This window comes from Ammospiza nelsoni, chromosome 3, assembly GCF_027579445.1.
Source record: "Ammospiza nelsoni isolate bAmmNel1 chromosome 3, bAmmNel1.pri, whole genome shotgun sequence".
NCBI lineage: Eukaryota > Metazoa > Chordata > Aves > Passeriformes > Passerellidae > Ammospiza > Ammospiza nelsoni.
The window spans coordinates 7,473,679-7,499,583 of record NC_080635.1 but is presented as its reverse complement, the minus strand read 5'-3'; the positions used below and the strand labels follow the sequence as shown (position 1 = coordinate 7,499,583).

General features: G+C 41.8%; 1 protein-coding gene across 1 annotated transcript; it reads left to right on the top strand.

The window, feature by feature from the left end:
- EPHX1 (epoxide hydrolase 1) lies at positions 1-25,905 on the top strand. Its single transcript, XM_059468614.1, has 10 exons — positions 1-117; positions 6,602-6,706; positions 12,966-13,150; positions 14,537-14,717; positions 16,893-17,120; positions 18,477-18,606; positions 19,638-19,852; positions 21,907-22,015; positions 23,426-23,551; positions 24,934-25,905. Exons 3-10 carry the CDS (start codon positions 12,971-12,973, stop codon positions 25,157-25,159), a joined length of 1,395 nt encoding a protein of 464 aa, XP_059324597.1. The 5' UTR covers positions 1-117; positions 6,602-6,706; positions 12,966-12,970; the 3' UTR covers positions 25,160-25,905.

Below are 25,905 nucleotides of genomic sequence, written 5' to 3'. Positions count from 1 at the left end.
TGTGGATGAAGCGCTGGGACCGCTGGGGGCTTTGTGCTGATTTCGGGAACAGCAAGGTCCTAGTCTGCATTCCTGGTAGGGGAGCGTGTGTGGCATCCCCAACAGCTGGAGCCAGAGGTAAGCTGGAATAAAACATTGAAAATAAAAAAGGTAATGGAATAAAAACATTAAAAAAAAAGTTTTATTTTTTATGGAATAAAAACATTAAAAAAAAAGTTTTATTTTTTTATAAATAAAAACCATAAAAAATTTACCAGTGCTTATGGAATAAAAACATTTTTAAAAGGTTTATTTTTATAAATAAAATTTTAAAAATGTTATATATATAACATATATATAGAACATATATATAACACACACATATATATAACATATGTATATGTGTATATATATGTATATATGTATATATACTCATATATATATACATATACATATGTTATATATATATATGTAACATATATATAGAACATATATATATAACATAATTTTTTGTGTTTTCCATAAAACATAAAAAATTGTTTTATTTTATTATTAAACTTTCCATAAAATTTTTATTTCCATAAAACTATGATGGAAATAACAATTTTATTTAGCGTTCCTCGGGAACGTGGCCAGGTTTCCCTGTTTAGTTAAAGTAAGTGGCTTTAACTATTGGCATGTAAATGGTTTCTGTATGGTTTATTTGCTTATTTCTAAATGGGGATGTGAAATTGAGGTTTTATTTATTTATGGATAATTTTGCCAGACCTGAGGGTGATTTGATTGAGTACTTTATGCATAATTCCCTTTGCTGAACAAGCATTTTAGGCATGAGAAGAAAACCTTGTAAGTTTAATGCCCATACTTTGTTGCATAACTGAGAAATCTGCAAAGACTAAGGAAATTATGTACTCTGCTCAAGCTGGGTTTAGTTTGTCAGAATTCAGCTGGGATTTTGATTGCCCAGGAGTTAAAACATACCATTTTCGAATGCATTGCTTAATTTTCTAACCCTATTGAATCAGAATGCTTTCTCTTCCCTTCTTTTCCTAGCCTAGCTTTACCTTAAATAAGAGAAATTAGTAATTTTAGGTGAACCTACAAGATAGGATCAGTCTTAGAAGCCAATGTCTCAGAGTTATCAGAGAGCCACAAAAGCAGGGTTCATATGTGGATTGGCCCTGCTCTTTGGGGATGCTGTTCTTCTCCCCTGAAGCAGATATTGCTCTGTTTGAAATGAGCTAAAGCTGAGGCCTGAGTGCACAGATTGCTAATGCACACTGAAAATCGATGGAAGATAGTCCCCAAAAGCAATTAAGCAGCTTTGAAAATCAATCCACAGTTGAAGTTGTCCAAGGACAGGGATTAGATCTTTGTCAGAGCTGAAGTCTTTGTGGGGAAGGTCCTGGCACAGTGTCAAGTTCATGGCTCTTTGTTCTGCATCTTTTCCAGTCTGAATTCATTTCCAGTCAAAAAATCGTTAAAAATTTGTTGAAACTTGTGTGTGATTTGCTAAACTCTGCTGGCTTGTTATTTTTCCCAGAATTTGTCGTTTTATTTCGTGTGATCATAGCATTGAAGTAAATAATTTGAAATAGAGCATGGTGGGTAATAACCAGTGCAGGCAAAATCCACATGCAATTTGTCTGTATGAATTGCCTAAAATAGGCTTTGGATTACTGGGTGTTTTAAAAGGCTTTTTTGCCCCCTGTTGATTTACTGTACTTTAAGTATTTGGTCATTCTGCAGGGTAACACCGTTCCTTTCAGCCTGCTTGTTTATCCAGGGTTTCAACAAAGCTTTCAGACCTGCCCAGGATTTTTAGGCATCAAATGGCAATGTTTTAATCTTGTAGGCACTGTGAAATAAGCTCAGGCTCCTTAGTGGAAGGACCAATTTGTTCTGAGTAATTACAACAGGTAAATGAAAGAGTTAGGGGTAATAATTCTGGAATGGTAACACTCCCAGAAATTCCTGTTGCTTCAGTAATAGTTTGTCAAGTAATTTGTCAGTGGAGAAGTGGCAAAGCAGAGCTGGGGGTAGTAGGTGAAGCACAGCTTATAGCTCTAGGCAAAATAAATTGATTATTTTACCTATATTGCCTAAATGTTGCCTATGCACATTTCTTGTTGGAGTATTCAAATTCTGTGGGCAGATGAGCAGAGGTAAAGCCTTGCCTTTGTGGCAGAGTGTGCACTATTTCATTGAGCCTGCAAGAGTATTTTCTCCATGCCACGCACAATCCCAGAACCAGGGCAGACTTCTGCAAAGTGCAAGTTCCAAATGTGGCAAATAGAGCTCTAATTACTGTCTAAGTCCCTGAAGAAAAGTCACTTGGAAAGTAGAGCATCTTACTTCTCTCTGAAGAGCTTTGGTCTGCTTGTAATTAATGTTGAAAATACTTTTTTCCCTTCTGAATACTACTGCTGGAAAAGTCCTGGATTCTTCCTCTGCACACATTATTTTTAATTAAAAGCATCACTGTGTGTGTAAATGGGTATTTACATAAATGGTAAAGCACAAAACATCATCTTCCAAAGTGGCATTTGCTGTAATATCTTGGTCATGCTAGACATGGCAGGATGGCTGGCAGTGGTTTGAATATACCCTGGGGTTTATGGCTGGTTCTTTTAAGCAGCACTCTGAGTTTTTTATATCTATTTGAGCATGTTGTTGTTGATTGAATGCTTTCTGATTGGCAGGGCTGGGAATATTTTTGTGGGAATTGTAGCAGCCATGCTCTGTTAGTTGCTCTCTCTGATAGTGCATTTGCCAGAATGAAGGAATGGCCTGTGATCATGTTTATGGAGGGATCCTGCTGGATTCAAGAACAGGAGCTGATTGCCAGGTTTCCTCTCTGAAAATTGAGCTGTCACCTGACATTTCTCCAGCTTTTTTCTTTTTTTTTTTTTTGAAACATTTCTGCAGGAGATCATTAGGTGTAGTCCATGGGACAAGAAAGGGCTCAGCAAACTTTTGGGTTTTGTTGTTTCTTTGTGTCTCAAGCAATTCTCCTCACATTTATTGCACCCAGCAGTCAAATCTTGCTCATCTTGTGAATTCTGCAGTTAGAACACACAGCTCTTGCTCTCCCTGTTTGTTCTGTATCTGCAGCCTGGGTGGGCTTTGCTGTCTGATAGAAAACAAATCTTCCTCTCAGGTAAAACACCCATGTTTGATGAATCAAACCCCAAGCTCTGTTGGAGGACCAAGCCCTCTTGGGAGCTTCATCAAGAGTGTTAATTGCTCTCAACTGGTGGGTACAGGTAGTGCATGTTTCTAGAAATCTAAACAGAACTTAAATATTGTTATTAAGGGAGAGATAAAGTAGCAGGAATTGTTCTTGTTACATGTTTACTCTGGAACATCCTTTTGGTGTTGCAGTTATTTGACAGAAAATGATGGCTACCATCTGTTCCCCTCCTCTGGCATCATTCAAAGTTCCTTTCCTCATTGGGAATTAAGTTTTTGTAGAGAAACAACAAGTTTTGATCTCTTCCTGTTTCCATAGTCACATTTAATATTCTTTATTCTATTTGCATTTATAGCTCTAGGCAAAATGAGTTGATTATCTTATAGATTATTTTGCACATTTCTTGCATTATACTTGGAGTATGCAGGTTTTGTGGCCAGGGAGTCTGGTGTCCCAAAAAAAGAAGGAAAACTGAAATAATAGATGAAAGAAGGAGTCTCTCATGCAGATAGATATCATTGAGGGAGGAGGGATATCATCAAGAAAGGAGGGATTGTGGCATCATAGAAAAAGGAGGAAATGTGGAAAAGTTGGACATCACAGAGGGTTGGGGTCGTCTCACACTGAAGAAGGAGAAAGTGTCACACACGGGGAAGAGAGAGTCTGGCACCATGAAGGAAGGAAGGAATCTGGCATCAATGAGGAAGGAAAGAAGGAGTCTGGCATCACAGAGCTATGATGGATTTGGACATCTCAGGGGTAAGAGGGAGTGTGGCATCACACAGGAAGGAAGGAAGGAAGTGGCGGAAGGAAGGAAGGAAGGAAGTGGCGGAAGGAAGGAAGTGGCGGAAGGAAGGAAGGAAGTGGCAGAAGGAAGGAAGTGGCGGAAGGAAGGGGCGGAAGGAAGGGGCGGAAGGAAGTGGCGGAAGGAAGTGGCGGAAGGAAGTGGCGGAAGGAAGGAAGGGGCGGAAGGAAGTGGCGGAAGGAAGGAAGGAAGTGGCGGAAGGAAGTGGCGGAAGGAAGGAAGTGGCGGAAGGAAGTGGCGGAAGGAAGTGGCGGAAGGAAGGAAGTGGCGGAAGGAAGGAAGTGGCGGAAGGAAGGAAGTGGCGGAAGGAAGTGGCGGAAGGAAGTGGCGGAAGGAAGGAAGGAAGTGGCGGAAGGAAGTGGCGGAAGGAAGTGGCGGAAGGAAGTGGCGGAAGGAAGTGGCGGAAGGAAGGAAGGAAGTGGCGGAAGGAAGGAAGGAAGGAAGGAAGGAAGGAAGGAAGGAAGGAAGGAAGGAAGGAAGGAAGGAAGGAAGGAAGGAAGGAAGGAAGGAAGGAAGGAAGGAAGGAATCTGAGGAAAGGAAAGGTCTGTCATCATGGAGGTGGGAGGGAATCTGCTATCACAGAGGAAGGAAAGAGTGTTGCACAGAGGTAAGAGTGAGTCTGGCCTCAGGAAGGAAGAAGAAAATGTCATCACTGAGAAAGGAAGAGAGGGGTCTGACATCACAGGGCTGGATATTATAGAGGTAAGAGGGAATGTGGTGTCCTGAATGAAGGAGGGGGTCTGGCATCACTGAGAAAGGAAAAAATCCTCAGAGATAAGAGAGAGTCTGATATCGCAGAGGAAAGGAATAATGTGATGTTACAGAAAAAAGCAGGAAATCTTCACTGCTGGAGGATGGATTATCATCCTAAAGGTCAGAGGGAGACTGGTGTGACAGAGGTAAGAGGAAGTCTGGCATCACAGATGGTGGAGGTCATCTTGCATCACATGGAAGGAGGGAGTTTGGCATCACAGAGGTTTGAGGGAGTCTCACATCATGGGGCAAGGAGCACATTCTCATTCGTGCTGCCCTTACCTCATTTAAATTCACAATGTGCACCTCATCTGTCTTGCAGTTTGCCAGAAAATTCCTCTGGCAGTCTTTATATTCATCGTTTTTATCTCCACACCTTCTTTTAACTGAAGGGTTGTCATGTACTTTGTTCTTATGCACCTCAAACTGCTTGCACTCTTTTTTTTTTCTCCTCTAAAGCACCACATGTACATCAATTCTGCATGTTTTAATAATTAGGGGTTTCAGTAACACAGTTTTCTAACAGTGCTAATACAAAAAGCTTGTAAATCTGCTAGCTGAAAAGATCTTTCCCTCCCTGATTCCATGGAAGAATCTTAAGAGACTCAGACTGATGGAACATCCTGCAGTAAACAGGAGGGGACGTGCTGTGCTGTACCACCAAGCAGCTTGGGATGAAAACAAGTCTTATCTGGAGATCAGGGCAGGCCAAACATTGGCAATAACACCATGGCAGGGCAGGAGGGCAACCTTTTACTGTGCACTGCTGGAGGATTTGGTGAAGCTAAAATTAGAGCCCAAATTTGCCTTAAGGCCTGAGGAACAATTACCCCGATCTCATTTCCTTATCTGTAATATCTCACTCCTTTGGTTCATTTCCACCTCCTCTGTAAAATGCAGATGCTGGCACAGGATGAGGAGGTGAACCTCATTACTGCTAGAAGTTCTAGTGGAAGGCAAAACAGAACCACGTGCTGCTCATAATTTCTTTTCAGGCTCTAGGAATGAAATGTTGAAGTAAAGCTCAAGATGTTGTGGCTAAGAATTGTTTAAAAAATTTGTTGCTGGCATGGTATCCTTTCCTCTTTTAACTGGAAGATGGGATTTGAGAGAGCTTTCAGCTGTCTTCACCCTCCATTGCATGCCAGGCTCTTGTCACTTCTCTGCACCTGTGCAAAAAACCTCTTCTTACTGGGATTTGAGTGTCATTAAATAGAGTAAAGGCTGGATAGGGTAAATAGGATAAAATCTTTGCATTATCTCACCTTGATGCATTATTATGGTAGTTTGAACAGCTCTTTCACTCTTAATTATCATGAACAGTGCTGATTTAAGAGTTCTTTCGTGGCTTTTCTGCCTGTAGAGTCTGAAACGGAAATTATTGCAGATGGAGAGTGTATCCCTTTTCTCCTGAATCATGCACACAGTCATTAGATCACATTTACGGGCATCACACAAATCCCAAGCTGGATTCTGTCAGTTTGTGCTTTTTTAGACTCTTGAAAGAGAGTGGGTTTGTTCAAACATAATAGAAGCAAAATAAATAAAATTGAGATAAACAAATCATGTTTTTAAGCAGCACAGAATAATGTGTAGGACATGGCTTTAAAAGAAGAAGTAATGTTGCTCAGATATGTGTTGTTGTAAATTGAGTCTCTGCCTCTTAGGAAAGCAGTGATTTGAATAATGATTGGGGTCTGAGCTTTGGCTGGCCAGTGGTTACAGACATTCTGCCCCTGGGTGAGGCAAAGTACATGACAGGGAACTTATTCCTGTGCTACTTTTCTGTTATGCTTAGTTAGACTTGGGTCTCAGTGCCTGTAGGCTTTCAGTGTTGTACTGGAGAGTTCACAACAGATTGTAATTGCAGGAAAAACGAGGTGGGAATGTGTTGTGCAAGGTTCACAAGCACTCCTCTGGAATAACGTGCCTGGAGGGACAAGTGCTGTAAGTGCCAGCTCCGGGTGATGCAGAGGTGAGAGATGAGAACTGACTCCAAGTTCTCAGAAGGCTTATATTATATCACATTATATCATATCACATTACATTATACTATATTACATTACATTATATTTACATTACATTATATATACTATATTTTTATATCTTATATACTATATTTTATATTATATAATATTCTATATATTATATATAAAATATAATATATAAAAGATATTCTATATTACATAAATATAATAATATATAATATATAGTATAAATATATATAATATATAACATATAAATATACAAAATATATTTTATATATTTTATATTCTATTTTAGATTATATAATATCCTATATGTCATATTATGAATTATATTATATTATATTATAGTACATTATATTATATTTATATTATATTTATTATATTATATTTATAATATAATATAATATAATATAATATAATATAATATAATATAATATAATATAATATAATATTTGATGTATTATAATTATTATATAATATAATATTTATTACATTATATTTATTATGTTATATATTAAAATTATACTAAAGAAAGAGAAAGGCTACATCAGAAAGCTAGACAGGAATGATCATAAAAACCCATGACTGACCAGAGAGCCAGACACAGCTGGACTGGGATTGGCCATTAAGTAAAAACAATTCACATGCTGGGTAAACAATTCTCTAAATCACATTCCAGAGCAGCAAAACATGGAGAAGCTGAGGCTTCCCATCTTCCCAGGGGAAGAAATCCTGGTGAAGGGATTTTTCAGGCAATGTCACCGTGACACAGAGGGGCACCCCAGAGCCTACCCTGGCCCTGCTGGTTGTTCCTGCTGGCCAGGGCACACAGCAGCTGAAGAGCAGAATGGGAGCAGTGCCTCAGTGCCAGAGCTGTGGGTGTTCCTCAGCAGGGAACCCCCAGCCTGGCTGGGAGCAGCATGCACACTCCTGGGGGAGCCCTGGGACAGTGGGCTTCACTGCTTTGGGGACGTGACCTCACTCCTTGCTCGCAGCCTTCTAATTAATTTCCTTCTGTAATGGTTAATTTCTGATTGTGAACAGTCTAGGGGAAAAAAAAAAAAAAGTAAAATGGGATGATATCATCTCTTCCTGCTGTTTTGGAGATAGCATTGTGTGCCACCTCCCTGTGGCAATAAAAAATGTAAATGCTAAATTTCTTATCGAGACAAGGCAGAAACTCTGTTGGATTTGTATTTCCTGTCTTTGATTTGCTTTGCTTTATTTCATCCCGTGCCTGCCTCTCCTCCTCCCCTCCAATGTTAATACAGCATTCCATGCTCACCTGGGAAATGTTATCACTTGTAGGCAAAGCAATTTCTGCCTTGCTAAGCTATTTTCAAGCTTGTCATGATGCTCCATAAACTACAGAAATAGGAAGATTTTCTTCTATGAGCGACTTGGTGGTTTTCTGTCTGTTTCTGATGGCAAAAATGTGGTGCCTGGAGAGGGTAGGGGACAGACTGAGGGTGAAGCTGTGGGGACTGTGCCATGTCTTAGTTCCTTGTAGGCTGTGGCAGTGCTCAGGGACTCTGTTCCAGGTGCCATGAGTTTTTGAAGTCCTCCAGTGGGGTCATTTTTCCTTCAGGTCTCTTGGGAAGAGTAACTTGTAGTTTCTGCTCTTTGGGCAAAGCAGGGTGTGAACAAAGGTGCTGCAGCAGAAAGATGCCTTTTTGGTAAAGCCTGATGTGGGATTTTATGTAGGGGAACAAAAATACACAGAAAAATCACTTCCAAATGGAGCTGTTATTTCTCCTGCAGGGTAATTATTAATCAATAAACCTTGTGTCTCTCAGAGTGTGCCAAGTGCTCTGAGCTGCCTTGCAGTGTGCTGGTAAACCAGTCCTGGGGAGAAAATGTTATTAACCCTAAAGCATGATTAGCTCTGAAAGCAGCAGAGTCACAAGTCCTGCCTCAGCCATGCAGCAGCAGTTTTGCCCTGGCAGGGCTTGGTGGCACCCCCAAAGCTGTGGGTGTTGTGCATCATTTGTGGCAGCTGGATGGTGTTTGGGCCAGAATGCATTTCCTGCATTAAACTGAAGGTCTGCACAGTTGATTATTTCTCCAAAAACATGTTTCAGATGGATTCTAATGCTGCAAGGTTGAGATGGATGGTTACTCATAGAAGGAGAGGGGGATTTTACCATTGAGCTGTTTCATAGATGACCTCTGAAAATGAAGAGCTCTGTTCTATGAGGCATCTCTTCCTGTGTATTGATGAAGACAAAGCAAGAGACAGGACAGAGCTTTGATGTAAATAATAATTGCTCTGTTCCTGTGGACCCCTTAGCTCTGATGTTAATGCACAGATGGGGGACAAATCAAAATGCAGAAAGGTGCTGAAAACCAGGAGTGTTTCCAATAGGAAGCTGTAAGATACTGTAAGGAATTTCTGGGGTTTTCTTGCAGAAGTATTTAATGAGATATTCTTGGCCTTCTTCAAGAGGAGCTTGGTTCAGGGCTATTTACTGGGCCCATTGCATTTCAATATTTTTCTTTGAAAACACGTTTTTAAAGCAGCAAACCAAGAGCATTCCTCCTTGAACTCTTTAGGATAAAAGTACTGTCAAAGGTATTTAAGTGTTGACTGCAAACAATATCCTCCCTGGGGTACAGCAAAGTCTCAGAGCCTAAGGACCATGGAATAAATGGAAATATTTCCTTCTAAGGTCTTGCCTTTGGTCACATAAAAAGAGGAAAAAGCCAAACCAAAACATGAACTCCCTTTGAAGCCCTCATTTATAAAGGCATTGTGCCAGTGCAGTTGCATCAAGAGACTTCAGACAATAAAACCTCCAGCACTTTGTTGTTGACATCTCTGAAAAATAGGGGTAGAAAAGTGTTATTGTACCTGTTTGTCCTTCCACATTCATGGTGCTGTATTGCTGCATCGTGGAACAAGTGTTAAGGAGTTGATCACTTCCACTTCACCACAGATCCCAGCAGTCATTAGCGAAGGAAATTCTGGAGCAGGTTTGTCACAACTGTGGCTGCTTTGTGCTGCTCAAACAACACACCAGAGCTCCAGAGAAGCAGCCTGAATGGAGAACTTGGGAAATCACTGCTCTGAGTGGCCTCCTCTGGGCCCAGGCTGGAGCTGCTGGCAGGAACATGCTGCATCCCAGCAGCTCATCCCTCCCAAAACAATCCCCTTGGATGAGCTGGTGAGGTTCAGATTCTGCTGACGCACTTGGTCCTTCCCTTCCCAGGCACTCACAGAAAAATGTGACACTCCTGGAGCTCTGGGGCCCATGTTCATTATCATCAGGAATTTTACAGGCACTTTCAAGGCAACTGGGAGAGATTGAATACAGAGAGTCTCTCTGTTAGCAAAAAAATAACACAACCAATATCAGAGGTGGCTTCTTCCAAGTCAGGATGACATCCCATGCAAATCAATTTGTCACCAGCCCCAGCTCTCTGCAGCGGAAGTCAGGATTCTTGTGAGACCTGAAGCTGGTTTTGGCACTTACTACTGGATGGTAAACAAGCTCATCCTCCAGTCTGAATTCATTGCAAAAAATGGATGTCTGTTCACACAGCCTCTTCTTTCCACCTGTGGTCCAGGGTGAATGCGGAACACACACGTTTGCACACAATCCCACCCCAGACCTTCTGCTGCAAAAATTCTGCTTCTCAAGTGTCCTTGAGAGGAGATGGTGGGGAGCTGAAATGGTTCTGTTGCTCAGGGCGTGGATATGAGGGTTTCTGGCTCATGGAGGTTCAGTTCCTGGGCAGAGCAGCTCTGTCTCTGTGCTGGCAGGTGCTGTTTATGCAGGGATCCCTGTGGCAGGAAGGAATGATGAATCTGACTCCATGCTCTCAGAAGGCTAATTAATTATTTTATGATACTATATTATATTAAAGAATACTAAACTAAACTATATTAAAGAATACAGAAAGGATACTTACAGAAGGCTGAAAAGATCATAATGAAAACTTGTGACTCTTTCCAGAGTCCCGACACAGCTTGGCCCCAGTTGGCCAAAGTGACCACTTTGTTTTCACTCTGGTGTGAGTGAAAACAACTCACACCAGAATCCAATGAAACAATCACCTGTGGATAAACACTCTCCAAGCACATTCCACATGTGAGCAAAACACAGGAGAAGCAAATGAGATAAGAATTGTTTTCCTTTTTCTCTGAGGTTTCTCAGCTTCCCAGGAGAAAAATCCTGGGCGAAGGGATTTTTCAGAGAATGTGAATGCCACAGGCAGGGCTGTGGTGCTGATGCAGCAGGAGCAAAGAGAGCTCTGGTTTTGGAGGTGGCCCAGCCTGAACAACAGGGCTGGCACTGACAGCAGCTCTTCTGTTTGCTGGGGTCTCTGTAAACAGATCAGACTGGCCCAGAGTTGGGATTTTCTGTGTGGTGTTCACAGTTATGGTGGTGAACCTTTCTAGCCCAGACATGGCCCCAGCTGTGTTGTGATTTTGAGGAAGCTGCTGTTTTTCTCCATGAAGGCAGAAGAATAGAAATGTTATAAAATGCTGTGGTAGGTATCATTTCTATGTAAAGTGCTCTGAGGTTTCTAGAAGCCCCTCCAGTTGTGCTTTGCAATAAAATTTAATTGTGCTCAGGATGCTCCTAAACTGCATTGGTTTGTGTGCTGAGGCAAGCTGAAATTGGATAAACTTTTTCATTCTGGGGAGAGTTATAGCCTGGGTGTTGTAAAGGTGGGAAAGGAGTGTTGTCTTGTGCTCCAGATAACAAACATTGTGAAGAAAAACAATGGCAGAAATTGTGGAAGCACCAGTGGAACAAACAAACAAATCAAGTTTTTTCAGTGCCTATCATCCAATAGCTCCATTCTCTGAGGATTCAGGCACTTTCAAGGCTGTAGCATTTGCATGTGTAAAAAATAGAATATTGTTCTTTTTTCTTCTTTTTTTTTTAGCTTGCTCAATCTGCACAGTGCCTGGACAAATGTTCAGTCTGCACAGGTGTTTTATGGGTGCTTACCTTGACTTGTGTATTTATTTATTTGTTTATTGTCAGCTATTAGAAAATTAAACTCAAGAAGTTGAGTAAAACATGTCCTGTCACATAAAGGCACTTAAGCTATTCCATTCAGTTTCATTCCTGCTCTAATCCTGTGAATTCCTGTTAACTTGTGCTAAAATTCCTGGTTTGATCCAGGAGTAAATTTGGTGCATTCTGAGGACTCTTTGAGCCATTCCAGAGCATCAAATTACTCTGCAGCAGCAAAACCAACAAAACCTTCTGGCTCTAGAGAGAATGGAGATGTTCTGGGTCATAAACAATCCTTGCCCTACAGAAGTTTTGAAACACTTGATGTCTTAGTAATTCCCCAGCAAATTAGTGTTTGAAGCATGACATTCTTTAAAATTATGCGTTAAAATGATGACAGTACTGTTCCCCAAACCACCTTGCTAAGGTTTCTTACACTTAAAGGCATGCTTGAAAACATTAATTATTAAAGACAAGTCTAAGTGGTTTTTCTACTTGCAGCACGAACTGTCCAAATATATTCAAGATATTTTTTTGAGTGTTCTGACTGAAGCACAGCCCTGCAGCTGGGTTATGCAGATGTGCTGTGAAATCAGGTTGCTCTGCACCTTGACAGAATTTTGTCACTTTTTTTGGCAATGTGACCACATTTTAGAGCATGGGCTTTTGTTTCCTCTTTAAAACAGTTCACAGGGAGAAGGAAAGGGAAGGTCTGACTGCCCTTTACTCTGCTGTTCAAGGGTTGTGCAAATATATCCCTGCTCCACTTCCTGGCTGACTGGGAGCTACAAGGTGGCTGCCCTCACTCACACTGTTGGCTTTTTATTCTGTATGTATAATCTGCCTTGCTTTTCTTCCCCTCTGAATCTGGGGCAGGGAACATGTGAGCCTTGCTGAAGAGATGCTCTGCCCTGGGATTTGTGGGGAATCTAGAACTTCAGAGGAAGAGAAGACATTAAATGTCAATTGTATAATTGTAATCATTAAGTTATATTTATGTCATATTTTCATTATAATGATTATTTAATTGCCACATTATCTCTTTAACTTACTTCGAGCTCTGTTTTTATTATGTGCCTTTTATTTAAAATAATTCTTCCTCATTTGGGTAGGTTGAAACATTCTGTTTCAGAAATTTCACAGAAGTGTTGATATCCTGTGAGTGCCAGAACATCCTGCAGCTGGAATCCTGTCTGAAAAGGGAAAAGTCTCCCCAAAAATGTGTGTGTCTCTCTGAGCTGACTGGGCTCACCAGAGTTCTGCTCTTCCCCTGCAGGCATTATGCTGCTCGAGGTGTTCCTGCTCCTGGGGACACTCCTCATCTACTACTTCTTTTCCAAGAAGAATGAAGAGACGCTGCCCTTCAAAGATGGGTGGTGGGGCAGGGGACAAAAGCCTGAGACCAAAGAAGACTCCAGTGTTAGACCATTTAAGGTGGAGACTGCAGAGGAAGAGCTGAGTGTAAGCAAATCTCTGTGCTGGGGGAAGGGAAGGAAGAAATGGCCAAATGATGTAGAATGTGTTTGGAAGTAATTTTTAAATTGAACCAACAGGGTGCCAGTGATGGCCAGGTATTGAGGGAAGGGATTTTTCAGTACTTCAGAAGATAGGTAGGAATAGGCAGATCTCAGTGTACAATTTTGTTCTCAGCTGGCTCTTGCATGATTGCTGGTAAATAAACCTACTCTGCAAAGCCTAATAAACATAAAAATCATATTACAGATTACTCAACAACTCTGTTTTTCTGTTTGTGCATTTTCCTCAGTTTGTGTAGACCAGAATAAGAACAATGTCTTGTTTTTTTCCCCTTTCTTTCCAAAGCAATTACAAATACCTCATTTTCTTGACTGCTTTATGTTTGCAGCTGTGTTGGATGCTGATTCTTCTGTAATTAATAGTCTACTTTGGTCAACACTAAATTACTGTGGTAATTACAGTAAACACATACGTTGCAGAATTTGTTGCATAGAAAGATTTTGATTGTGTGTGTTTAAGGCAAGGATTGAACAATTTCACAGAGCTTTGTGGAGTCATGGTTCAAACAATACTCCTGGGATTGCTCACATTATTAATTTATAATAGATTCCTAATTTCTCAGCAAGGCCTGGGTTTTTTAACACTTTGCTTACCCTTCTTAGTAATGTCAAAAGACATTGCTCTCCATTCTGCTTTCCCCTTACACTGCAGACACTAAGATGGATCATTTCTAACTTTAAAATGATTGAGCAGGATTAGATTTCCAGACCTGTCTTTCAGCTGCTCTGTGGTTCTGTTTGCAGTAGGGAGGAGCTCTTGGCTGTCCTTCCCTGCTGAGTGATTTTGGAGTGATCTTGCTGTGCCACCAACATCTCCTGTAGTGCAGTGGGAAGGTGACTGATTGGCAAACTTCAGTTTCAGTCTGGTTTCACCAACTTTCTGTCTGTGCAAAATCCTTCTGAGTGTTTCCTGGTGAAAGACTTCCCACCCCTGGGTTTGGGCAGGAAAGCAAAAGGTTTGGGCCAGATCCATGCATTGACTGTGAGGAAAGCACCCAGGAAAGGCTGCAGGAGTTACCCCTTGCAGCCACAGCAATGCCAGCAGAGCAGCTTGCCCAGCTCTGAGGTTCTCAGGTCAGGCAACCCTGCAGAACAAAGGCCGAGAACAGCTGGAAATGGAAGGGGAAGGAGGCCACCTGCAGGAGGAAAAAATACTGGGACAGCAGATGGAGCATCAGCAAAAGGCACAGGTGTCTAATTAGAGATGTTATTTCCGTAGTTCTCATTTCACGTGGGGATAACTAGAAACACACACAGCCCAAGACAGCAGACACAAGGGCTTTTAATGTCTCTTCCCTCTCTTTCCCTGTAGGATTTGTTTAGGAGACTGGACCAGGCTCGATTCACTGAGCCACTGGAGAACAGCTGCTTTCATTATGGAACCAACTCAGTGCACCTCAGGAAGGTGGTGTCCTACTGGAAAAACCAGTTCAATTGGAAGAAACAAGTTGAAGTCCTCAACAAGTACCCACAATTCAAAACAAAGATTCAAGGTGTGCTGCTTTTCCCCTTAAAATATAACCAGCAATAGATAAATTTTTCTGCAAGAGAAATCTGCAATAGACAAATAGATTTGTCTGCAATAGATAAATTTGTCTGCAAGGAAGAGAAGAAGGCTCTGGCCTTCCCTCCCTGGCTGCCATAGTCTGGATCCTTGGCATCACTGCTGAAGGAGCAGGGAACTCCTTGGCTGTAACTGGAGCCTTCAGGACAAGGAATGACAAATGGAATTCCCTGTGCATGAGCAGCCTGTCAGCTGGTGTTAGCAGGAGCCAAGCACGAGTGTTTGGGAGCAGAAGAGGATCTTAAGCTGTACACATGTTCCCTGCCTTGCATGCAGCCATGCAAAAACTGCCACAGATGTCTCCTCGTGCTCTGTGGAGCTGCCCAGCTGCTGCTGTCACAGTGAAGCATCAGCCTGGCAGCCCTCCTCAGCCTGGCAGGGCAGATGTGCCCTGCTGCACCTCTTCCAGCATTCCCAGGCCCAGGAGAGCACAACGCCTCTCCCCTGGGGTTGATGTGCTGCCAGCTGTGAGGGAATGGTTTCTCTTCATTCATTCTTTCCAAAGAGTTCATTCAGCCAAGGTGTGCTGGTGCTGGACCTTGGTCAGGCTGGGCTTTTTAAAGTGCCTGATTTGGGGTGGTGCTTGGGTCCAGTTGTAGGTCTAGAGCTCAGCAGGCAATTGTCTCCCATGATGGCAAAATTTAACCTTAACAGGTATTTTGTTCTGTTTTTACTTGCACCCATAATTGTGTGTTATTTCTAAAGGTGCAGTTTGCCATGGTATTTTAAATGGATTTGGGACAATAAATGGTGCTACATAGTGGTTAGAGCTTAAAGTACTTATTTAAATGATGGTTAGTGCTGAAAAAAATAAAACCAGAAAGGCTTCCTTGGAACAAAGAAGAAAGAAGCCCCATCTGAGACAAGAAAGGGAGAAGCAGCTAAGGACAATGCACTATGTATAGCAATGGAAGGGAAATCTCAGGGCTGGGAAAGATTACAGAGAGCAGATATGAAAAGACAAGGTCAAACATGCTGTGTATCAGATTCCTACCTTCTGTCATCACTTGAAAGCTTTTCAGAGAGTGCAGAGATTCACAGAAGTGTCAAGGATGGGGAAATCTCAAGTCAGTGAAAGATGGTGGGATTGCTGGTGAGCTGGAGTTGATGTGAGTAAAACAACCTTAAATACACCCAGAAATGAGGAATTCAGGGAACAAATTCCTGTTTCCTGGAAAACAAAGCCCTGAGTTAGTTTGAGGGAGAGCAGCTCACCTGAAGCAGGTGGTGCAATGCTGTGTGAAGCTTTTAAAATGGAAACTACACTGCTGATTTTACCTTTTACTGGTCAAACTGGAGACTGGTACTAGAACAGAGGTTCCTGGTTTGGTTTATTCACTTAGAGATACTGAAAGCTTTGGACAAAGGGTGGGAAAGAACTACAAAAATGAACACTTTTACTCTCTTTTAGGAGGTAATTTCAAATCCTCAATTTGGCGTGATTGGTTTATCAGCAGTTAAGATGGTGTGACCTGATTACAGGAGGCTTCCACAGACAGAGAATATTTAGTGAAGGCTTAAAAAATTCCTTTTGTGCAGCATTTAGAGTCAGTGGCTGGGGACAGAAGCCAGACATATTCAAATGGAAAGTAAGGCATGCACAAAATGAGGAAAGTGATTCATGCCCCCAGACAAACAGCTGCACCTTGTGATGGATTCCCTATCTCTTGGTGCCTTCAAGCTGCAATTGCAGGCCTTTCAGGAAGAAAAATCTCTGGCTGACTGAAGCTTCTCCCGTGCCATGTAGGGACATTTGGGTAAAATTTAAGGGCACTTGGACTAAATGATGTAATTGTCTCCTCTGCCTGCAAGCTGGGTGAGTCACTGTGTTACCGTTGGAAGATTGCTTCACTCCTATGTCTTAATTTGCCCATTTATTTTAAAACAGAAATAGCCAACCCCATTTGGCTGCTGTGGTGCTTAATTGCCCATTATGAAGTACTTTAAGGTCCTTGGATAAATGTATCCAGAGAAGTGCAGTGTGTTTGCATGCTCACCAAAAAAAAAAAAAGACAGGAAAAAGCTTTATTCCTAATCTGTTCTGTGATTAGTTTCAGTGTCACGGTAAATTTGGCTGTGCTAATTAATGATTTTCCTTTTACAGGCATTGATATCCATTTTGTTCATGTAAAGCCTCCTCATTTGCCTGAAGGCCAGGCTGCAAAGCCACTATTGATGGTTCATGGCTGGCCTGGCTCATTCTACGAGTTTTACAAAATCATCCCCCTGCTGACGGATCCTGCAAGCCACGGCCTCGGGGATGAGCACATCTTTGAAGTCATTTGCCCATCCATCCCTGGTTATGGTTTCTCAGAAGCACCCCACAAGCAAGGTATGACACAGGAGAAGAAACTGAACCCCCACAAGCCCAGCCTCACATTGAGACTGTAACTCTTCTGTTAGCAGAACAGCAACTCCTGCTCCACACTTCTTGTTTTCCCAGTGAGGAAACAGAGATCCTGTGTGTGGGACAAGGGACATAAGGGGGTGACTTCAGGTGACATCACTGACTAGTTCCTGGAGCAATGAAGTTACAACTCAAGAGTTGTAATTGCATCCATGAACTGTCTGTGAGTGAGCAGGCAGGGGAAATTTATTTTATTACTGTTCCTTTTTGGTGTTTTGCACCCATATTCAACAGCATTGAGAAGGAAGAGTTGAAACAAAGCAGTTCTGGTGTCCACATGGCAGATTGCAGCCAAATACCTGCTTGCTCAGCTTGTGCTCTGAGTTATACAAACACAAACTGCAGCAAATTGAGGAGGTGGGGTTTAAAATGACACTGAGTTTAGTATTTAATTGCATGTGCAGATGTGGAGAAGGTTGGATGTGGTATTTGCTGGGTCGCCAGGATGAAGGAGGAATTGAGAATCTGACTCCTTGTTCTTAGTAGGCTAATTTATTACTTTATGGTATTATATTATATTGAAGAATACTATACTAAAAGTATATTAAAGAATAGAGAAAGGATACAGACAGAAAGCTTAACAAGATACTAATTAAAGGATTCAGACAGAAAGCTTAACAAGATACTAATTAAAAACTCCTGACTGCTTTCAGTGTCCCGACACAACCTGACTGTGATTGGTCATTAAGTAAAAACGATTCTCATGTTGGATAAACAATCTCCAACCCCATTCCAAAGCAGCAAAACACAGGAGAAGCAATCAGATAATTATTGTTTTCATTCTTCTCTGAGGCTTCTCAGCTTCCCAGAAGAAGAAATCCTGGCAAAGGGATTTTTCAAAAAATGTGACAGTGGCAGTTGGGTTTGCTTTTCTCTGCTTCCCTGGCTTTAAGTATCTGCTTTAAGTATCTGAGTATTCTATTTTAAAAACATCTTTTATGACTGAATTGGACAACTGAGTTAAGAGTACTGAGTACATTTTAGTTTGGTGCAGCAGCAATTCACTGATGGATTTTATTAAAAAAACCCACAATTTTCGTGGTCAGCCTTCAGAGCAGTGGAGATGTCTGCAACAAAGGCTGGAGTTTGTTCTCCTCATGGATTCTGCTTGCTCTCTGTGCTTGGATGCTGAGCAAGGGCTTGCAAACAGTCAGGCAAGGAGAAAGGGACTTGTAGCTTTTGAGGAGCTTGAACATTGCCTTGATGTGGAGAATCAGTGCTGCAGGGTCAGAAGTGTGGGTGGAATTAATGCAACAAAAGTGTTCTTTTCTTTAAATGCAGACTTCAATTCCGTGAGTGCTGCTTCTGTATTTTATGAATTGATGCTTAGACTGGGATTCAATGAGTTCTACACCCAGGGTGGTGATGCTGGCTGTGTCATCTGCACCAACCTGGCCCAGATAGCTCCCAGGTAAGTACCCCCTTGGTGCAGCTCTTTTAGTCTGATTAGTGAATAGTTATCTCCTGTGCACTTGGGAGCTCCTGCCCAAGTCCTTGCTGTGTGGCATTCATATTTTCTGAAAAACCCTTTTGCCCAGGATTTTTCTCCTGGGAAGCTGAGAATCCTCTGAGAAAAAGAAAAACAATTCTTATCTCATTTGCTTCTCCTGTGTTGTGCTCACATGTGGAATGTGTTTGGAGATTGTTTACTCACAGGTGATTGTTTCTGCCGTGAGTTATTTTCACTCATTGGCCAATTAATGCCAAGCTGTGTTGGGGCTCTGGGGAGAGTCATGAGTTTTTATTATTATCTTTACAGCCTTCTGTAAGTATCCTTTCTGTATCCTTTAGTATAGTATTCTTTAATATAATATAGTATCATAAAATAATAAATTAACCTTCTGAGAACATGGAGTCAGATGCATCATTCCTCCCTACATCGGGGCACCCAGATAATACAATAAGTAGGTTCTCCCTTTGGTGCTCAGTGTTAAGCAAAGATCCAAAATGACATAACTTTAGTTTATATTCAATGTTTTTTCTGTCAACAGTTGTGCAGCATTTTGATAGTGGCCTCACTACAAAAAGTCTGGAGAGGGACAAGTACTTTTAAAGAAAAAAAAAGGAGGATTAGTGTGTGCTGATTACTGAGAGTTGTCCCTTTGACTTGTCATTTTTGTGTGAAAAGCCACACTACAAAGGGCAGCTGAGGTCATGATGTAATTAACAGGCTGGAATTCAAGTATGTTCATTCCTGTTAGTAACATTTTAAATGTTACAGGTCACAGCACCAAGCCTGGCAGAGTTCAAGAAGCGTTTGGGCAACACTCTCAGGCACATGGTGTGATTTTTGGGGCTGCCCTGTGGAGGGCCAGGAGCTGGACTTGGATGATCCTTGTGGGTCCTTTCCAACTCAGGATAATCTATGATTCTAAATACACCAACTTTGAACTTTTGTTAACTTTTTGTTAATTTGTGTGTGGGGTTTTTTTTGCCTTTTAGCCATGTGAAAGGTCTCCATTTAAACATGGTCCTGGTTTCGAAGCTGGGGCTCCCTCACCTGCTCTCCATCCTGCTGGGCCGGTACTTCCCAGGGCTCTTTGGATTCCAGGATGAAGATGTCAGGAGGATGTTCCCCTTCTTGAAGAAATGGCTCTACAAGATCTTGTCTGAGTTTGGCTATGCTCACATACAGGCTACAAAACCAGATACTGTCGGTAAAACAAACAAAAATAACCCCACAACCTTTTTTGAGCTTGGGATACCTAAAATCTCTTTAGTTGTACTTTCATAGAAACAAAATGTACTGCTTAAAATATGCAGAAAATAGGGGGGTTTTGCAGTGTATCTGCACATCCAAACTGAGCATGCTCCAAGTTCCACTGACCTAATTTTCCAATTTTCATAAATAAAATAGATTGTTTCATATTTTTCCACTTCTGCTATCACTGGGGACTGTAATTCCATTTCAAATGCAGCTCTGCTGAGAGCAAAAGATAATTTCTTCTTGGAGAATGGATCACATTCAAGTAATGTAAACTACAAGAAGCTTTTAGCTGTCTCAGCACACAATGTAGCTTATTTGTTATAGTGATAAGTAATACCTGAGAAGTAAAATCAAATTTCACTTTCACTCATTGCTCTAAATTACTTGCAGACTTTCAAGGGAAAAAAAATTGTAGCTGTGAATGTTCTTTCTACATGAGCTAGTCACTCAGATGGCTTAACTGCTTTAAGTATCTGAGTCTTAAGTGTTTCTATTTTAAAAACATCTTTTGTGACTGAATTGGACAACTGAGTCAAGAGTACTGACTACCTTTTAGCTTGGTGCAGCAGCAATTCACTGATGGATTTTATTTAAAATATAGCTAAGGGAAATATTTCTTAATGGTCTTCCATAAGCTTACCTACAGAGGCAGGTATGTTCTTAAAATGTGTAGGCAAAAGGATAATTGTATGGATTTAAAAAAATTTTGCTTCTGTTGAGTTTTGGTTCCTAAAAATTGCCATTCTTTTGTGCTTTAGGAAAGAGAGGGAAGCTGATATCTGAAAGATGCTTAAGCCATGCTCCTTCTCAATCAGAATTTTGGCTGATTCTTATCCTTACCAGCCAGGTGTGGTCTGTCAGAGCAGACTGGGAACCAGCAGCCAGTTCATGCTTTGGGAGCTGGAGCATTTCTGCAGTTCTCCTAAGGACAAAGAAGGAGGATCAGGGCAGTGGCAGGTTCCTAAAAGGGGAAAAGCACTCTGAATGAATTTCTGGCAGAAATGCCTACATTCTACCTGCTCTGAGGATCAGTGTCACTTTTTCTCTATGTAAACAGATGCACTCTACTCACAGTGAGCAGCTGAGAACAGGCTTGTCATGCCCAGCACATCTGGAAAGTGCTCAACAGAACTTTTTCAAACACTTGCTATTCCACTTATCAATAGTGATTGCTTAATAGTTGAAATCCCAGTGTCATGTTTAAATAGCAGTTACCGGTGAACTTGTGCCAGCTGCAGTGTTAGGCACCTTCCTGGAAGGCTGGGTTGCAAGGGTGGAACTTCAAATTCCACCAAATTCCCAAATTCAACTTCAAAGCTGTTCCCAAGGAACTTGCTGTTCCCTTTCCTCACGTTTTCCTGAGAAGCTGGGACAGTTTACAGTCCCTGTATTTCACAGCACTAGGATGTGGGATCAAAGTTCCAAGTGCAGGTGTGTTCTTTCTGTCCAAGAAAAGCAAACTATAAAATCTGTAGGAAGGCTTGTTCTACATGAAGGCAGTTTGCTGTTGCTAATTCAGAAGATGGACCATTTAGCAGAGCCTTGCTGTTCCTTAATGACTGTCTAATAATCCTTAAAATGTTTTTGCTGTTAGATAATGCTGCAAATCCTCCTGGTCATGTGTAGGCATGTGGGGTTTGGCTCTGTAATGCTGTTTAATACATGACAACTTCCAGATTAATGGAAGCAAACCCTCCTTGGCACATAGAGCTTAATCTTATTAGCTTACCAGAAAAAAAGAAAAGCCAGCAGAAATCCAATACTGTTACATCAGTTCAAAAAATGTTCAGTGTGAGCTAATGTGGAGCCTGCTCATTTGCAGACACTTCCAGTTTATGATTTGGCATTAAATGGCTCCAGCTCATTGTATTATTTTATTTATTTAAGACAGCAGCTGATGGAACAGCTTTGTAAAGTTATATCCCCTGTATTATAACAGGCAGCTTCTCTAAGAGTTGTGTAGTTGGATATCAGTTACAGGTAAATTTCCCTCCTCCTTTACAGGCTGTGGTTTGAATGACTCCCCTGTGGGACTGGCTGCATACATCTTGGAGAAGTTTTCCTCGTGGACTGATATGGAATTCCGGAATCTAGAGGATGGAGGACTAGAGAGGTGAGCCCTTTCTCCATTTTGCATGGGGTAACTGAGCCCAGGGTCACAGCTGAGGAGGTTTGTCTGAAGTGGTCACCTCACCCCTCAGGGAGCCTGGAGTGACCACAGCTGGTGCTGCACACAGAGAGGCAAACAGGCCATGCAGGCTGAGGGATTCCCTTCCCACTTCCACCTCCTAGGAAAGAAATACACCCTGCAACCCCAGGATATTAAACACTGACTTATGGGGAAGAATCTCATTAGGACACAAAATCCAAAAGTTTAACCCACATTAACGTGCTGGCAGCTCATGATTCATTGTAATACTAACAATTAACTCCCTGTGGATTGGCTTTGGATTGATTGTTACAGCTTCATCTACCTACCATTTGCTAATAGAGGATTATGTCTAGTGGGCAGCAGAAACCAGAGCTGAAATCCCCTTTGAGAACTACCTGGCAGGAATGGAGAGAGGGGACATGCTATGGAAAGCAGATTTGCATGGAATGTTTGCCCTGCATACAGCTAATAACTTTATATGAAACATGCACTGTTTACAGCACATGTTGGTGTGTCAGGGCTCTGTTGAGGGCTCACAGTAGCATTTCAGATTATCATTAATAAATGGCACAAGCTGCTGCATGTGCTGTCTGCTCCCACCCTCCCAGTCTGTGGGCAGGGGAGACAGCCATGCTGGAGCATAAGGTGCTTGTTGGAACCTCTTGTATTTGCTTTATATCTTGTATTTGTTTTCTATCTCTTGTATTCATTCATTTCCTCCCTTCATCATTTCCTCCCTTCCCAGACAACGGGAGGAAATGATGAATCTGACTCCATGTTCTTAGAAGGCTAATTTATTATTTTATAATACTAGAATATATTAAAGAATACCAAACTATACTAAAGAATACTAAAAGGACATAGAGAGAAGGCTAAAAAGATACTAAAGAAAAACTCGTGACTCTTTCCAGAGCCTTGACACAGCTTGACCCTGATTGATCATTAAGTCAAAACAATTCACATGAAACCAATGAAACAACCATCTGTTGGATAAACCATCTCCAAACACATTCCAAAGCAGCAAAACACACGAGAAGCAAATGAGATAAGAATTGTTTTCCTTTTTCTCTGAGGCTTCTCAGCTTCCCAGGAGAAGAATCCTGGGCAAAGGGATTTTTCCAGAATATATGGCTGCTACAGAATCTCCCTTCCATGTAGGAGTTAAAATGTGACATCCCAGTTTGTGTCTGACAGCCTTTAGCATCCTTAATTGGTCACTGGCAGACAGAGGGGGAGTGATAACTTCACCTCTCCACTCTTAACCACTATTTATTTCCCATATATTTTTCCCCTTACAACCAAACCAAAGTCAAGTCCCTGCAAATTAATTTTCAGTTCTAATTAAGCAATCTCTTGGGCTTGCCTTTCCAGGAAGTTTAGCCTGGATGACCTGCTCAGCAATATCATGATCTACTGGGTGTCAGGCTGCATTGTCTCCTCCATGCGTTTCTACAAGGAAAACCTGCAGAAGGGGATAGGCACGCAGAAACATGAAAAGTAAGTGTGCCTTCTCTTTTAATATTTTAATTTTACAGTTGCATGCCTTATAGATTCCTGAACGCTGAGGAAAAACACTGTTCTCTCACAGTACTCCTCTGCAAGACATGCCAGGCTGTTGAGGTACTGTGCTGTGCTTGCAAAACACGGTGCTTAGGCAGGAATCCTGAGCCCTCAGTGAGGAGATCTGACTGGAGGCACTGCTCGAGGGCCTCCCATTCATGGTGTAGCCATCTACTTCCCGATTTTATTTCAGTTACTAAATCAGTCTGTGACTGAGTCACACAGTCAGTTTTGTTAATTTAGTTGGTTGTAGTTTTAGTACTTTTCTGGACACACTTTGCCTGCATCCTTGAGAAGTCAGTGAGACTGATGTGCCTGCTGCTGCTCAGACTCTTCAGGCAGCAGCTTGGTTGCATGAGTGAAGGCTTAAACCTGCCCTGAGGTATTTGCACCCCCAGCTTAGTGCCATGCTATTTATTTAGCTGTGAAATGATGCTCCCAGGAAGCTGACTCAGTTCCTGAAGCTGTTGTGGCTATGCTGTGGGCAGTGTGTTGCTCTGGTTCTGCCTGCATTGGATGAGCTGTGTGAGCTTCTAAGTGCCCAGAGGACAGAGCCTCAGAGTCTTGTGACAAGTTCTGACCTCAGCCCTCCAGTGGCTACATGCCCAACACTTTTTGTATCCACATTTTAAAGTTTGTCACTTCTGACAAGGCAGTTTATGTGTATGGGATATTCAAACCTAGAAAATGTGGCTCTTAGAACAAGCACAGATCATTCACACCCCTCAAATCCAGTTGCTTCCTTACACTTCCTAATGTGAAGAATGTTTTATAGTGTGCATTTGTGCCAGTTAAAAGCAAGAGTCAATTTACAAGGTATAGTCCTACATATAGAAATGTTGCTTCTGAGCTAGTCTAGATTATCAGTATTCCTCTCTTCTCCCTCCCATTAAGTAATTATTCTCCTGCCTACCCTCCAGTTGTCCTGCCAGGCTTAGTATATTTGAGTGGTTATCTCCTCTGTAAATCTCTCTCCAGCTCTTATCAAATTGTGTGCTTGCCCATCAATTTGAGCCCTGTGTGCAGCAAGAGGAAATCTGCTGCCCACCACTTCCTAGGGCTCTCCTCTCCCTTTCCTTGCTTCTGAGCCTCATGCCCTGGATCCCCTGCAAAACTGCCTTAATATCACTGTATGCAAAATAAAATAGAGGTTTTTCCCTCAGGAATTACAGTGTTGTCTTCAGTTTTAGGATCTGGAAGTCCAATTTTTAATGCCTAATAAGAGTGTGCCCAACTGCTCAGGACCATTTCCTTGGGACTTTTGATTTGTTGCAGATTTAAGTGTTTGGAAGATGACAATGTTCTCTCTCCTCCCTCAGACTCACAGTACAGGTACCCACTGGCATTGCTGCCTTCCCTAATGAAATCCTGCACATACCCCAGGCTTGGGCCAAGAAGAAATACACCAACATTGTCTCCTTCCACTTCATGCCTCGGGGTGGCCACTTCGCAGCTTTGGAGGAACCTGAACTTCTTGCCAAAGATATTCTGCAGTTTGTTGACAAAGTAGAGAAAGAGCAACTCTGGAAAAAGAAAGGGGAATAACTTCCCTAAGAAACAGGAGGGTAATTACTTTTAGCTTAGCACATGTACAGGGCTTACTTAGTCTGCTGTAATCCATGTAATTAGATTTTATTGTTGACCAGATGTGAGCAAGGACAGAAAGAAAAATACAGTGTATACTGCCATGGGGACCAACAGATTTTGGGCTGTTTTTTTTTTTTTTTGTTCAGCTAGGCTAAGAAAGTAGCATGAAGAGTGCTTGAGTATCTTCTGAAACATATTCTGTAGTATTTTTGACTCTTGCTTTGAGATTGAAAAATAGACCTCACAACTACCAACGTACCTAGTAACAGTAAAATTGTTATGAAAGGTTTTTTTTTTATGGCAGCAGTAAAATTTGAGTTGCTGTGAGTATGAAGTTCCTCACATAAAGAACAGAGAGCAGTCTGGCAGGACCTAACTTGCATGAGTGCATCAATCAATCAATCAATCAATCAATCAGCATTGATGAGCTTACAGTATCTTTAAACTGCCTTCTGTGGCTGCCTTTCTCTTCCAGCCTGGGCTGTGAAGGAGCTGGACTGCCCTGTGCCAGGCTCCTGGGAGATGTGAGGAGCAGCTGAAAGACACAGGTGCCTGTAGCTCAACCCAGGAGGTGGGGCTGGGTAGGAGTAATTGCAGGCCCAGCTACTTCTGCACTGAATTTGTACTCTTAAATCATAGCCCTAGGTAGGCCCAACACACTGTGGCTTTGCACTGTTTTAGCAGGGTGTTGTAAATACCTCTTG

What these genes read in the sequence shown, in the direction of transcription:
- EPHX1 (XM_059468614.1), top strand. Translation starts at nt 12,971, where the DNA reads ATGCTGCTCGAGGTGTTCCTGCTCCTGGGGACACTCCTCATCTACTAC. An exon ending in AGAAGCACCCCACAAGCAAG is followed by an intron (nt 17,121 to 18,476) that starts GTATGACACAGG and finishes CTTTAAATGCAG; the next exon opens with ACTTCAATTCCGTGAGTGCT. An exon ending in GGCACGCAGAAACATGAAAA is followed by an intron (nt 23,552 to 24,933) that starts GTAAGTGTGCCT and finishes CTCCTCCCTCAG; the next exon opens with ACTCACAGTACAGGTACCCA.